The sequence below is a fragment of the Somniosus microcephalus genome, chromosome 7, assembly GCF_052327205.1.
Source record: "Somniosus microcephalus isolate GS21.2 chromosome 7, FLI_Smic_1.0, whole genome shotgun sequence".
In the NCBI taxonomy this organism is placed as follows: Eukaryota; Metazoa; Chordata; class Chondrichthyes; order Squaliformes; family Somniosidae; genus Somniosus; species Somniosus microcephalus.
In genome coordinates this window covers 56243355-56259510 of record NC_140993.1, presented here as the reverse complement: position 1 = coordinate 56259510, position 16156 = coordinate 56243355, and the positions used below count along the sequence as shown (strand labels likewise).

Sequence of the window (16156 nt, the reverse complement as noted above, 5' to 3'; positions counted from 1 at the left end):
GCAATAAATGCTGGTTTTGCCAGCGATGCCCACATCCCAACAATTTTTTTTAATGTAAGCTGATGATGATAGATGAGGAGAACTTTGAAGGAATGGTGGGAATTGTGATAATAGATGATCTGTTCAAAGGTAGAGATGGAGAGGAGGAGTAGAGCGATACGTAAGGTGGTATTAGGAGATAATGGCCACACTTATGCCACTGCAGTTTGTGTGGGGGTTGTGGTGGAGTGAGAAAGCAGGGAAGAGCAATCTACATTTAGCTGACGTGTGTTACGTAAAGTAAGGAACGCAAACCATGTTAGGACTTACTGTTTTAACCAACTGTTTTTATTACAATTATAAACACAGCTTATAATTTTCAGATTCTGCCTTACAGTTTCTTCTATGTGTCCTTCATGATATCAAGTGTCATCGTCCCAAAATTCCTACTATTTCTTGGTGAGGAAATCACATAATCTGGATCGGGGCGGGGGGGGGAAGAGGGAGGAATTTGTGTCAGAACTTGGTTCCACAGGATATCTCCCCTTTCATGCACCGATGCACCGATCCAGAATTTCAACAGTGTGAAGTCAATGTAAGAGGAGACACTGGCAGGATGATGTTCACAGGAAATCCAACGTATAGTACAACCAACGTTTAGTATGCCTGCATTATGCAAGCTTACTTTCCGTACAACAAGCATAAGTGGGGCCCACAATTCTGCTTCCTAACAGTAATTGATCTCAGTGAGGTTAATTATAGTATCATCCTTTCAGGCAGTGCATTCCAGATCATAACAACTCGCTGTGTAAAAAAATTCTTCTCATCTCCCCTCTGGTTCTTTTGCCAATTAGTTTAAATCTGTGTCCTCTGGTTACTGACTCTCTGTTATGTATTGTGTGTTCTAGTGTGTGTTCTCCTCCCACCTGTGGTGGCGCTGTCACAGGAGATAAATGGTTGGGTATTCTCTCGGTTAAGTTTAGCTCTCTTTGTTCGGAACTTTCCAGAACTTCCTTTCCTTCCAATAAAGCACTTCATGTTTGAAACTCTGAGTTCTGAGTCCTAAATTGTGTCTAGGTAGAAAGGTACCGACACAACAAGTGGCAACGAGGAGCGGATGAATCTGCGTACGTTACAGGTGCAGTGAGTAAACAGAAAATTTAATTTGGAACATGAGATGGCTACTATATTAGGAAACATCGGTGATTTTGATGAAAATGTGGAGCAATGGAGCGCATATACGGAACATTTTGACTATTTTGTATTGGCGAATGCGGTGGCAAATGAAAAGGTCGTGCCTACCTTTTTGAGTGTAATCGAGCCGAAGACTTTCAATTTACTTCGCAGCCTCGTGCAGCCAGATAAGCCAGGAACTAAAACATATAAGCAACTAGTGGAAATTCTTGGAGCACATTTTTCACCAAAACCTCTGGTTATTGCTGAGAGATTTAGATTTCACAAACAGAATCAAGAGGAGGGGGAATCAGTGACGATGTTTATTGCTGCTTTAAAAAGGTTGTCGGAACACTGCCAGTTCAAGGAGGTGCTGAATGACACCATTAGAGACAGACTTGTGTGTGGTCTGCAAAATGCAGCCACACAGAAGCGCCTTCTTACTGAGGACAACCTTACTCTTGAAAAGGCCATTGAAGTTAGTGTCTCCATGGAGATGGCGGAAAAGGAGGCTCACCAGTTGAGTTCAACAGGGAGAGTTCACAAGGTGTCGTCTGAGCCTAAAGGTGCGTGGAACGGCACATGTTACCGTTGTGGGAAAACGGGCCATCACGCTAATGACTGCTGGTGTACGGAGCTGGAATGCCGAAATTGTGGCAAAAAGGGTCACATTGAACGCGCCTGTAGAGGTAAAAAAAAGAACAGACAGAGCTGGGAAGCATGGAAGCAAAATGTCTGTATTTGGACAAGAGAGGAAAAAGAGTGTTCATTCAGTGCAGTATGATGGAACATGCAAAACAGAGGGGAGCGACACCTCTGAGGAGGAAGAGGTGCATATACTGACGGTTGCAGGTGGTTCAAATGGCTACTGGGTGTCACCACTGGTGGAGGGACAATCAGTGCGGATGGAGGTGGACACAGGCGCGGCTGTGTCCCTTGTTTCAGACACTGTCTACAACAAAATGCTAAAGCATCTTACCCTTCAGCCAACAAACATTGTGCTAAAGACGTATATCGGCGAACCTGTGGCCATGAGAGGCGTCACTGAGGTGACAGTTAAATTGAACGGACAGACTGCAAAACTGCCACTATATGTGGTAAAGGGAAATTACCCATCGCTACTGGGAGGTGCGTGGCTAGAGAAAATCACGCTGGACTGGCCTGCAGTCCGCATGATGTCAAAAAGGGAGTCATGTCTGACTGCAGTGTTAAACAAACATGCAGAACTCTTCAATGGGGAACTTGGGAGCATGAAAAAGATCAGCGTGAGACTGGACATTAAACCTGACAGCAAGCCGAAGTTTCACAAAGCCCGACCTGTACCCTATGCAATTAGGCCAAAAGTTGAGGCTAACTTGGAGGGCTTAGTCGAGAATGGAGTCCTGGAGCCTGTGAGCGTGAGCAAATGGGCCACACCCATTGTTCCTGTCCTGAAAAAGGATGGATCTGTTCGAATCTGCGGGGATTTTAAAGTGACTATTAACCCGGTGCTGTCTGTGGAACAGTACCCTCTTCCCCTCATTGATGATCTTTTTATGGGCCTGGCCGGAGGGCAAATGTTCAGCAAAATAGACTTATGCCAGGCTTATCTACAAATGCATGTCGATGACAAATCAAAGGAGCTGCTGACAATTGTGACACACAAGGGGCTATACAGGTACTGCCGCCTTCCGTTTGGAATTACGTCGGCCCCTGCTCTATTCCAAAGGGCAATGGATCAGATTTTGAGTGGACTGCCAGGAGTCCAGTGCTACCTGGACGACATCCTTGTCACTGGGACAAATGAGGAGGATCATCTTCTGAACTTGGATGCGACACTACAACGACTGAAAGAGTACGGACTCAGAGTTCGTAAAGACAAATGTGAATTCTTTCAGTCTTCAGTTGAGTACCTCGGGCATGTGATTGACGCTACTGGCCTGCATAAGGCGCCGCCAAAGGTCAAGGCGATCGTGGAGGCCCCAGCACCCCAGAATGTGAGCCAGTTACGTTCATTTCTGGGGCTACTTAACTACTATGGGAAGTTTATTCCAGACTTAGCAACATTGCTGAAGCCGTTACATCAGTTGCTATGTCAAGGCAAAACATGGAAATGGACTGAACTGTGCAACGAAGCTTTCGCCCAAGCAAAGAAAGCATTGCTGAATTCGGAGGTCCTGACACACTTCGACCCAAAGCTACCCGTGCAGCTAGCATGTGATGCATCACCATATGGTGTGGGAGCAGTCATATCCCACATCATGCCTTCGGGTGAAGAGAAACCTATCGCCTTCGCATCACGTACCTTGAACAAGGCCGAGAGTAACTATGCGCAGATCGAGCGCAAGGCCTTGGGAATCGTTTTTGGAATTCGAAAATTTCATCAGTACCTGTTTGGGAGAAGGTTCACACTCCTGACAGACCACCGTCCATTGACTTCAATCTTTGGGCCCCACACCGGAATTCCATCTCTCGCTGCAAGCAGGATGCGAAGGTGGGCTTTACTGTTGTCAGGACACACATACGACATCAAATATTGCAAATCAGACTTGCACGGCAACGCAGACGGTCTCTCGAGGCTACCCTTGCCTGTTACTCCCCCAGAGCCTCGTCAGATAGACATCTTCTACTTTAGACAAGTGGAGGGAGCACCTGTCACTGCAGTTCAGGTGCGAAGGTACACCCGCAACGATCCAGTCCTGTCTGAGGTAATGGACGATGTCATTCGAGGGAGAGCGATAGGAGATTCTCCTAGTTTGAAACCTTACGTTTCAAAAAGAAATGAGCTCTCCGTCCAGGCAGGTTGTCTTCTTTGGGGACGCCGTGTCATCATTCCGCCACCTCTGAGGGAACCTATACTGCAACAACTTCATACAGGCCACAGTGGGATGGTTCGGATGAAGGAAATGGCAAGAAGCTACTTCTGGTGGCCAGGTCTCAATGGGAATATTGAGGAGAAAGCCAAAACATGTTCCCCATGTCAAAGGGTCCGGAATGTTCCACAGCTGGCAACCCTACACCCCTGGGATTGGCCTGCAGAAGTGTGGCAGCGAGTACATGTGGACCTCACCGGTCCTTTCGAAGGGAAGATGTTTATGGTGGTTGTGGACGCTCGTTGCAAGTGGCCGGAGGTCGCTGTGATGAGGTCTACCACGGCAGAGAAAATAATTGAGAAACTTGGTGAGATGTTCAGCCGCTATGGCTCACCGGAACAACTCGTAAGTGACAATGGTCCACAATTTGTATCACAGGAGTTTGCAACCTTCCTGCATGTGAATGGTGTCCAACACATCAGGTCTGCGCCCTATCATCCCTCTACTAACGGCCAGGCAGAAAGGTTCATGCAAACTTTGAAGCACGCCTTGAAGGCATCGCAAGGTCAGGGCTCAATCCACCAACGTCTGAACAGCTTCCTGTTGTCCTACAGGAACGAGCCGCATGCCACAACCAAAACTTCCCCCGCTTCGCTCATGATGAAGAGGCAGTTGTGGACAAGTTTTGACTTACTCAAACCTCCAAGGGCAGAGCAGGTTGTCCATCGTCAACAACAAGCTCAAGTTGAAAAGAGAGAGAAAAGAGCCAAGGAGAGACGGTTTCATCCAGGAGAGCACGTCCTAGCTCGAAATTACAACACTGGACCGAAATGGGTTCCTGCTACGGTGACCGCACAGACGGGCCCTGTGTCTTAAACGGTTGAGACTGCTGAGGACGTCGTCTGGAGAAGACACACAGATCAACTGTTGCTAGGAGCAGAGACAGCCACAGAGGCTCCAACGGCTGGTTGGCCTGAACTGTTTCCGAATGATACCACAAACCAGCATCCTTTGCCACAGTGCTCTTCTCCAACACAGGAAGTCAAAGAGACTGTTCCACCTGTGCAAACTCCTGACTTTCAACTGACACAGGCACCTTCTCCATCCAGGCCTGTGTCAATGCCTACTGCTGTGGAAGCCAGCGATGACTGCCGGTATCCTGTCAGAGAGCGGCGGCCTCCAAGACGCTTGGATCTGTAGGCTTAGTGACTTACCCACAAGACTGGGGCAGAATAAACCCCAGGGTAAAGTCAGGGTTTGAGGCAGTCTACCTCTACCTTAGGTTAGTTGAGTGTATTGAAAGTAACTTACCTATTGAGGAATAATGTGGACCTTCCTTTTAAGAGGGGAGGAAATGTTATGTATTGTGTGTTCTATTGTGTGTTCTCCTCCCACCTGTGGTGGCGCTGTCACAGGAGATAAATGGTTGGGCATTCTCTCGGTTAAGTTTAGCTCTCTTTGTTCGGAACTTTCCAGAACTTCCTTCCCTTCCAATAAAGCACTTCATGTTTGAAACTCTGAGTTCTGAGTCCTAAATTGTGTCTAGGTAGAAAGGTACTGACACAACACTCTCTGCCAGTGGAAACAGTTTCTCCTTATTTACTGTACCAAGACCCCTCATAATTTTGAACATCTCTATTAAACCTTCCCTTAACCTTCTCTACTCTAAGGAGAACAATCCCAGCATCTCTAGTCTATCCACCTAACTGAAGTCCCATATCCCTGGTACCATTCTAAAACCTTGACATCCTTCCTAAAGTGTGGTGTGCAGAATTGGACACAATACTCCAGCTGAAGCCGAACCAGGTTTTTTTAAGGTTTAGCATAACTTCCTTGCTTTTGATTTCTATGCCATTATGAAAGAAGCAACCACGTATGACTTCAGGAGATAAAAATAATTGTTCTCCGACCAGTTCGACCAATCTCCAACTCCTCTCACCAACAGAGCAGCAAGGTATCACTCTGAAATTCTATGGGCAGACACTTCCACCCATCAGGCTTCCCCCGGGTTGCCCATTTTAAATCTATGACCCTGTCCCTGGGATTTGGGATGGGGTCAGCACCAGGGACAGCCTGATGGGCGGAAGTTGGTGGCACACCAACCTACAAGGAATTGCCAAGCCCATGAGTTGAGCAAAACCAATACATTTTGATAATTATATTTCCTTTCAAAATTTTCCTGATAGAGGTTGATCACAGCAGCTCCCTATCTAAAGTGCCAGATGGACAAATCCCATCATTACGTTTAACCTGACTTGCTGACTGTCATGGGAGTCTGCAGCTTGCCCTAAGGTGGCTTGTTTCTCCCTGAGCTCCCTTCAAAGTTGGCATTTTAAGATCTTTTGTTCATCTCCTCCTGTCTTGCTGAAGTGAAGTTCCTCATGTGTCTTCACCGAGATGCCTCAATTCAAGAAAAAAACTGGAGTTCTGAAAGCCATTTTGGCACTAACTGAGCATCTATACAGCTCCAAAAACCAAATGACTTGCCCTAGTTTCCAGTCAGATACAGGATCTGGAGGCAAGTTACTGTTCACTTGCAATAGTTCAAAGTATAAAAGCTAGGATCAAATGTCAACATATTGGATTTCTTGATTCCTCCTGATAAATCCCCTTTTCTTTGAAAGTCAAGTAAACAGAGATCAGCACACTGTGTTTAACTGTTCAAATAACCAGGTACTGCATATATTGAGATGCCAAATATTTTCTCATCAATCAAAGCAATCTAAAGGGTGCACAGTGGAGAGAAGGGACCCAGGTGCAGCAAATATGATTGGCATCGAAAATGTGTGCTTATCTTTTTTGGAGTCGAAGGTGGTGCCTGGAGGTTTGACTCCGTCATGGTTACAGTGAGACGGTATTGATTGATGGGAGCAGATGCTGTACTGATGCTTTTTCTCTCTGAGCCTGTAAAAATGTAATCTATGAAAATAATTCCAGGGGCTGTATCATCACGCTGTGGGAATGTTCGGGAGGAGGGGCTGGAAGGGACGGCCATTTTGTTCATGGTACAGACACAGAATACAAACCTTAATTTGCCATTGACATTACCCATTTTTTAAGGAGGGGTGGGGTGCAGAAATAGCTCAAAATGAACCCGTCCACATGGCTCCAATCTAAGCCTGATATTTCAGGTTCTTTTAACAAAGAGTTGAAGAAGGTAAAAATACAGTAATTAACCTCAGTGTGTGTGCCGTCCACAGTACATATGGAGCCAGGTGCCCTTCAGTATCTTGCCCAATAGGCCATTCTGCATTTATGAGCCTGGACATGGAGCGTCAGCTATTTGGCCTTGGAACGGCCATTACAGTTAAGGCCTATCCTATTCCTACCAGACATATTGACATGGTCTCTGCTTCAATCACTTACTCTGGTACTACATTTCACGGCCTCACAACCCTCTGCATAAAAAGAATTCTCCTGCTGTTGGTCCTAAATCTCTTACATTTAAGCCCAAGGCGGAGAAGCCCGAGGACCAACCTAAATTTGCCCTCGGACCCATCATAATAATTGTAGTGAACTGCAAGCACCAATTGAGTGTCCCAACGCAGCACGCCGGTCCGTGGCCTTTGAATTTCAACCGGCCCGGATGTCGGCCAAGGCACACAGGTGAGTCTGGGGAGTATGCCTGCTCCTCCTGACTTTACATTAAGGTAAGTTGTTTTTTATTCGTTCTTGGGATGTGGGCGTCACTGGCAAAGCCAGCATTTATTGCCCATCCCTAATTGCCCTTGAGAAGGTGGTGGTGAGCCGCCGCCTTGAGCCGCTGCAGTCCGTGTGGTGAAGGGAGTCCCACAGTGCTGTTAGGTAGGGAGTTCCAGGATTTTGGCCCAGCGACAGTGAAGGAACGGCGATACAGGTCCAAGTCAGGATGGTGTGTGGCTTGGAGGGGAACTTGTAGGTGGTGATGTTCCCATGCGTCTGCGACGATGAAGGATCGGCGATATACTTCTAAGTCAGGATGTGTGACTTGGAGGGGAACTTGGAGGTGGTGGTGTTCCCATGCGCCTGCTGCCCTTGTCCTTGTGGTAGAGGTCGCGGGTTTGGGAGGTGCTGCCTAAGAAGCTTCAGTGAGTTGCTGCACTGCATCTTGTAGATGGTACACACTGCAGCCACTGTACGATGGTGGTGGAGGGAGTGAATGTTTAAGGTAGTGGATGGGGTGCCAATCAAGCAGGCTGCTTTGTCCTGGATGGTGTCGTTAAAAACAACCTACCTGCAGGCTTCCTCTGTGGACTCCAGCGGGTCTTAAAAGGACTGTTGATAAAGCAGCTGTCGAGTCTGAAAAATTAGTCAGAGCTTGCGGCAACACAAGCTGTGACTACTTTTCACCAATATTGGTAGCGAGTCTGGAAATAGGCACAGGAGCCTTATCGTGTTTAATGTTTTCATCTTTAATTGAATATTCCAAAATTTTCTCTACCGCACATGTATTCTTAGCTTTATTTGCAAAACACAAGGCTGCTTGACCCTTGCTTCTTTCTGGTTTTAATATTCAAGCTCCATTTGGGCAGCATAAAGTTGAGGATTGTTAGATTTATTGCTCCTCTGAGGGTGCTGAGTTCTGGTATGCCTCCCCACCCCTCCTCCCACCTCCCATCCGTAACTTGGTCCCAAAACTAGGCTCTGTAACTTCTAACCCGTGACATTCTCAGTTGATGAGAGGGAATGATTGGTATTCCAGCCCTCTGTCTGCGTTTCCCGGTTTCCTGTTGTGTCCTCAAAATATTTGCCATCTAATTGTATAACTGGTCATGGTGTTTGTGCCAGGGTGCATCTAAAGTGCATTGGATTGTGAATAAAAAGTGTTAAGAGAAAGTGCTGGAAATTCGTGGCAGGTCCGTCAGCATCTGAAAGAGAAAAAAACAGGTTAATGTTTTAAGTGTCTTTTGGCTTTGACCAACATTTGCAGTTTTCTTTTTATCTCCCAGAATTTTATTCATGTAAGTAGTTGGGTGACAGGCAATTGGCCTAAGGCCCAGTGGGACTTGGGTCCCTCTGTGTGATTTCCCTCTTCCCCCTCCTCAGTCACCCCTGAATTCTCGATCTCAGCGGGCTCTCCAGTACTGGTGGTGCAAGTAGGGCTTAAGTGCTCCTGAGGAGTATCGGCAAACCAGCCCATGCACTTAGTGCTCTGCTACAACCCAGGACTGCCAGAGGCCTAGAAGCAGGCTGTTTTCCTCTCTTGCATCTTTCTTTCTCTCTTTCTCTCCCTCTTTATTCTCTCTTCACGTCTCCCTTCTTTCTCTCTCTGTTTGAATATGTGCTGCATATTAGGGTAGAACTGAAGCAAGGGGGAAATATGTTTTGAAACAGGGGGATGAAATAACAGCAATAATTATTACATAATAAAAGAAGTGTTATTTCATTTTTTTTAATGATTTGTTGGTGAATTATTTTTTTGCACACATCAAGTTTAAGGAGGCTGAGGGTACGGAATGGGACACTTTCCAATTTGGACACCAGATGTCACTATCAAGCACTCCCAGGGCAGGAATGGCAATATGGCTTAATTCCAGCCTCAGAAAAGTACTACCTACTGCAGCAGCTATACATTTCCACTTCCCACATGAGAAGTCCTTGTGACGTCTCAATGCTTATGCTTTTTAATGCCGGTACTGAGTGGTTTAATGCTGCATACTCGTACCCACTGGATTAGAAGAGTACCCAAGCATAGGGCCATCAGTCAGGGCTAAAGTGAAATATAAATCTAATCCACCATGGACCAATAGCTTCACAATTATACTGAGAGACTGTATCGTATTTTATTGGAAAGTTCTAAAAGTAGTCACAGAATTCACGATGACTTGGCAGACCACTAAGGGGCCACTAAGGGGAAGTATTATGCTGGTGCTCTTCTGAGTTCATGGCTTAGCCGCATTGTAAGAATAAAGTCGAGGGAGCTTTACTCTGCAGCTAATTTATGCTGTACTTGACCTAGAAGTGCTCAATTCTGACACTGAGTGCAGAAACTGAGAAAACATTTCATTCCCCCAGCACCGATATCCCCACCTTGATGAGCACAACATTCTCCAGCCTGTTTTGTGTTTAAATTTCTGCCCTGTGGACACGTTTACACAAAAGGAGCTCCTGGCTAATATGCCATTCCTTACCAACGCTCTTAAAGTGGAGCAGGAAGGAGTGCCACCTGTTTTTTGTGCATGACGGTGTTCTTTGAATAGTGCCATGGGATCTTTTTACATAGGATTACATAGGATATACGGCACAGAAACAGACCATTCAGCCCAACCAGTCCATGCCGGCGTTAATGCTCCACTCGAGTCTCCGCCTGTCTTTCCCCATCTAAATCTATCAGAATAACCCTCAATTCCCTTCTCCCTTATATGCTTATCTAGCTTCCCCTTAAATGCATCTGTACTATTCGCTTCAACCACTCCCTGTGGTAGCGAGTTCCACATTCTCACCACTCTCTGGGTGAAGAAGTTTCTTCTGAATTCCCTGTTTGACTTCTTGACTATCTTATATTGATGGTCTCTAGTTTTGATCTTCCCCACAAGTGGAAACACTCTCTCTGTGTCTACTCTTACACCCACCTGAGAAGTTTAATGTCCCAGCTGAAAGACGGCACCTCTGACAATGTAGCACTCCCACAGTACCGCACTGAAGAGCCTGGATTATCTGCTCAAGTCCTGGAAAGTAATTGAGAGTTAGGAGAGATAGTGTAGTTTATGAGATTTTTAAAAACTATTTCAAGATTGGCCAGGGTCCTCTTTTCCAGTCCTGTATATTCCTATGTACTTGAATGATTCTCTGTTGTTACAGCCATGTTCACCATTCCTCAGTGCATGGTATTTCTCTCTTTCATCAATATAGTCAGTAATTGCTAGGTTCAAGTCTGGGTTTTAATCATTTCTTTTTCTCCTTTGTACTTATGTGTCTTATTTATGCACATTAAGCTGGTGACTTCTTTTCCTGACTGAACTCACTGACTTATCATGTCCTCATTCAAAATCAACATGATATCAATCAGAGACAGGAGCTCTGAATTTTGTTTCTCTCTCCTCTGTAGCCCAGAGACACTGAGACCAGTTGTTGTGACCCAAATGCAACCTGGATGAGGTCACCTTACTCAGTACAGATAAGGAGCCAAAGCCAGAATGATTTGGTAAAAGAATGAAATGATGACCCAAAGATATCAGAGTGTTGCCAATTGTGTTGATGCACATCTCCACCATTTATATCTGTCAAGTCAGAGGAGTACTTGATCAAATAAAATGCTCACTATTTTATTGGGATAATTCTAATTCAAACAGAAGTTGGTGTCATGGACCCTCCCTAATGACTCAGCCAGTTTATCCAGTGATAGCTGAGCCATACAAAGCGCAAGGCCCCAGATTCTGTCCCCTGGTTTGTGCTGGCTTAGGTGATCTCAGGTAGTGTGACAATAGGGAGGGGACAATCGGCCAGAGTTCCAACTCCTAACTGAGATCCAACAACCTCTGCTGGACATGCACTGTGTGACATCAGGTGAGGATAGGATAGCCTTGTGACATTCAACGTCAAGAACCACAGATGAAATAAGGCCACTTGGGAGAGTTACTGGGGGTAAAGTAGGCAACAGGCGATGCCACATCAGCAAAGGGTCAAAGTCTTGAGGAGAGAAGTAAAAGGGGGAAAATGAACAGAAAGTGGTACCCCAGAGCCTCAGTGCAGTGCTGAGTGATGACCAGAGGCAAGCATTACCCCTGGTGCGACATTACTTTAAGGTATTGAGCAGGTGTTAACAGACACATTCCATTCACATTGGAGTTCTAGCTGAACTTTTATGCTTATCAAGATGATACTTGCTTTTCTGATCATTTACTGCGCTTCTTTTTAGTGGAAGAGGCAGAATGTTGCCCGTCCTGCTTGGCAAGTTGGTCCTGCTTGCTGGACAGCATGACTGGAGTGCGTCCCATGTAGATGTTAGACTGATACTCATCAGGTTCCATGTTTTCAAGATGCTGGGGAATGGAAATTCTGACATTTTAGTATCAGCATTAAACATTCCCAGGTCAGGCATAGTACAGTAGCACCTTTATATTTAACGCAGAATAAAGCTCTCCCACTGCCCCGGCTGTCTTAATCCCGAACTCAGAAAAGTGCCCACAACTGCACCAATTGGACATTTGCAGTTTCCACATCAGCCTAACTGACTCAGACTGACTGGTCTGGGAAATCACACTGGCACAATAGGGATGGTCATCTGAGATTATATATTCCTTGAAACAGCTCCAGTGTCAAATTAAGGACAGTTTTGTGATGTGAAGACTGGATGGAGATTGCACAAAGTCATTTAACATAGGAGGAAGTCAGGGCTGGATTCTGAACTCCGAAGTGAAAGGACAATGTAGTAACCCAGTGTGCCACCCTGTCCATCCCACATGGAAAAGGGAACACACATGTTGGTTGAGAGATAAATATTGGCCTGGACACCGGGGAGAGCTCCCCACTCTTCTCGAAATAGTGTCATGGGATCTTTTATGTCCACCTGAGAGGGTAGACAGGGCCTCGGTTTAACATCTAACCCAAAAGGCAACACCTCTGATAGTGCAGCACTCCCTCAGTACTGCACTGGAGTGTCAGCCTGGATTTTGTGCTCAAGGCTCTGGAATGGAACTTGAACCCACAACCTCTTGACTCAGAGGAGAGAATGCTACTCACTGGCCATGGCTGAGCACTGGGCCCTATATGTAATTGAGATACTCAGTCTTATTTTTGTTCCCATTCCAATTGTCTCCCCTCTTCTCTAGGTGCAGGGTCATGCTGGCGAGAATCGCCAACCACTTTCTGGTACTTCAGCTAAATGATCATTCTTTCCATGTGAGCCTCAACAGGATAATCGGCTGGGAAAGTGTCACAGCAGAAACTGATCCCATCTTCACTCGACTCGTGGCACTTGCCAGCAGAGGCCGCTGGATTGTGATCAGGAGCAGTCATCCTACCTGATTTCCCCTCCTTGTTCCCAGTCCAAGGGACCTAAGGTCAAGTTGCTGCACCCAACTGATATTAGTTAACTTGCAAAGGCCAGGGATGCAACCTGGGACGTTTCTGGTGTCATACATTTTATAGACTGAGCGATGACTGATGGGTCAGTGGCAGCTCACCACTGCCCCTTTTCTAACACTGCTATCTCTTCTTCACAGGGCCTCACCCAGGATTCCAAGGCAGCTTCAGAGGGGGACGAGAACTCAACGGATTTCGTCCACCCGTATAACCGCACGCAGTACTGCCACTGGCCCTGCCAGTGTCCGAAGCGCATGCCCAGGTGCCCTCCCGGAATTAGCTTGGTGATGGATGGCTGCGAGTGCTGTAAGGCATGTGCCAAGCAGCTGGGAGCGAACTGCACGGAGGCAGACACCTGTGATTATCACAAAGGACTGTACTGCGACTATAGTGGGGACGCCCCTAGGTACGAAGTAGGAATATGTGCATGTAAGTGAAATATATATTTTGGTAACTTACACAAAATAAATACATTTGTGAGAGATTTAAAGGGACACATCACTTTTGGAGGACAAGGGCTGCTCATCCAATCTAAAGTACTCAATACAATACAATACAAATCGCTTTATTGGCATGATAAGGTACATCTTATGTTGCCAAAGCATCAAAATACATTTATGGTTGAACACATAAACGCGGTTCCATTCATACAGTGTATAAACAGGTATATCCCTGAGTTTATAAATATATTTTCGCCTTGTTTATATATACTCTTGTCTTAGTTTACTGGTTGTCCCTCTGTTCATGGCAAGCTGTAACATAGTGTGCCGCCAGTGTTACACAGCTTCTCTCCTCCCCCAGTAGGAATGGGAGTTTTTGGTTGTCAGTCAGATTTCTGAATTCAGGGCATATTTGTGAGAATTTTTGATAGAAATTCTCTCTGATGCCCTGATATTTTCCACAGGCTGTGAGGAAGTGCATCTCTGTCTCAACCACTCCCTGACTGCAGTGAGAGCATATCCTGTCTTCTCTTGGCAGCCTGGTCTGCCTGTGTCTGCCTTTTTCGATCGCTAGGCTATGTTCGCTAAGTACTCACTAGAAATGTTGTGGCAACTATCAATTACTTCGCAACGTTCAATAAGTGCCACATGAAAGGCTTGCTACACTGCTTAAGGCAATGAGTATACCAGGTAAAACGTGTAGATGGATAAAGAATTCATTGAACGAGAGGAAGCAGGATTAGGGGTGTGATTTCAGGCTGGGGAGCTGCACTGAGTAGAAGGCCCCAGGAATCGGTGCCGCAGCTCCTACTGTTCCTGTTCTACATAAACAACCAGGATTCAGAAACACATTGGAAGGAAAAATGGGGTGCAGACTTGCTGAATAACGTTCAACTAATTAGGGCAGAGGCTGAAAGAGATCTGGGAGTGATAGGAGAGTCACAGCAGTCAGGTGTGAACTGAATAGAATTACATAGAAGTTACAGCACAGAAACAAACCATTCAGCCTATCTGGTTTATGCTGGTATTTATGCTCCACACAAGCCTTCTCCCACTCCTCTTCATCTAACCCTATCAGCATATCCTTCTATTCCTTTCTCTTGTGCTTATCCAGCTTCCTCTTAAATGCATCTATGCTATTCACCTCAACTACTCCTTGTGGTACAGGAAACTTTTTTTTATCCGGCACGGACGGGACCGACGTGGTGCCGGTTCATCAAAAATTCCGGATAACCGAACACTATAGTAAAAGATAGGGAGAGCTAACAGCTCCGTATAAAGCAACAAACCCTGTTGTTTAGCAACAAGTGTAGAACAATGGCCACAAGTTCCAAGCGTCTCTGTAGCTTAGCAACAGCTGCAGCCACACCCTTGCACAGCAACAAATGGAGGAAGGCAAGTACAATATGAAGTAAAACCTACTCCTGAATTTTGCCGGTTAACCGAGATTTCCGGTTATTTAGGTGCCGGTAAATCGAAAGTTTCCTGTAGTGAGTTCCAAATTTCTACCACTCTTTGGGTAAAGAGATTTCTCCTGAATTCCCTATTGGATTTATTGGTGACTATCTTATATTTATGGCCCTTAGTCCCCCCCACAAGTGGAAATATCTTCTCTGCGTCTTCCCTATCAAAGCCCTTCATCAGTTTTTTCCCCCAAAGTTACTACTCTTTATTGCTGAAGCTGCTGACTGCTACTGGAGTACAGCTCTCGTAGCCCTCAGATACAGCACCAAAGCAACATGCCTAAGCAATGACTATTAGCAGGCTATTTAACCATAGAAAGCATCACACTCAAGCTCAATCATGTCCTTAATGTTCACATGCATACACATTTTCCAACAACGGTCATTGGATAGCAATCAATAGCAGGAGTCCGGCCTGATCCTTTTTTCCCCGACCCTACCCCAGTGATGAAAGTAACAGTAGGGCTGTCCTGGGTAAGATTATCTAACTCAGCTCAGACCAGGGGTTGAACCTGGTTACATGTTTATCCTATCACTGGGCTGGTCAAATTTACTTTCATCTCTCTGTTACCAGTGTTCATTGGGCTGGCTGCATGCCACGTGACTTCCTTAGGTGTTTTACTGGATCTTTCAAACCACTAACCTTAGTGAAACTCGCACCAAGTCCCATTCACCCCTGTGCTCGCTGACCTACATTGACTCCCGGTTAAGCAATGCCTCAATTTCAAAACTCTCATCCTTGTTTTCAAATCCCTCCATGGCCTCGCCCCTCCCTACCTCTATAATCTCCTCCAGCCCCACAACCCCCCGAGATCTCGGCGCTCCTCTAATTCTGACCTCTTGAGCATTCCTGATTATAATTGCTCAACCACTGGTGGCCGTGCCTTCTGTTGCCTAGGCCCTAAGCTCTGGAATTCCCTGCCTAAACCTCTCCGCCTCGCTACCTCTCTTTCCTCCTTTAAGACGCTCCTTAAAACCTACCACTTTGACCAAGCTTTTGGCCACCTGCACTAATTTCTCCTTATGTGGCTCGGTGTAAAAATTTTTGCCTTTTAATACTCCTGTGAAGCGCCTTGGGATGTTTTACTACGTTAAAGGCACTATATAAATACAAGTTGCTGTTGTTGTTGTTGTTTATTAACAACTTGCAGTTAAGTGTGCAAGACCCATGTGCCAGCAGCATGCAGCACTGGCATGCTATTAAACCCAATATAAAAACAGATATACAGCACCTTTAACCCAACTGCTTCACTAATGTCCTTTACCTGTCCTTACCTGGTCTGACCTGTAGTGACCCCACACTAAT

At 45.9% G+C, this 16156-nt stretch overlaps 1 protein-coding gene across 1 annotated transcript in view; it reads left to right on the top strand.

The window, feature by feature from the left end:
- The window catches only part of ccn4b (cellular communication network factor 4b), a 117896-nt gene that overhangs the window by 83291 nt on the left and 18449 nt on the right, over positions 1-16156 (top strand). The window contains exon 2 of the mRNA XM_085992481.1: positions 13088-13376. Within this exon, the coding sequence (XP_085848607.1) occupies positions 13088-13376 (289 nt within the window). The remainder of the gene's footprint in view (positions 1-13087; positions 13377-16156) is intronic.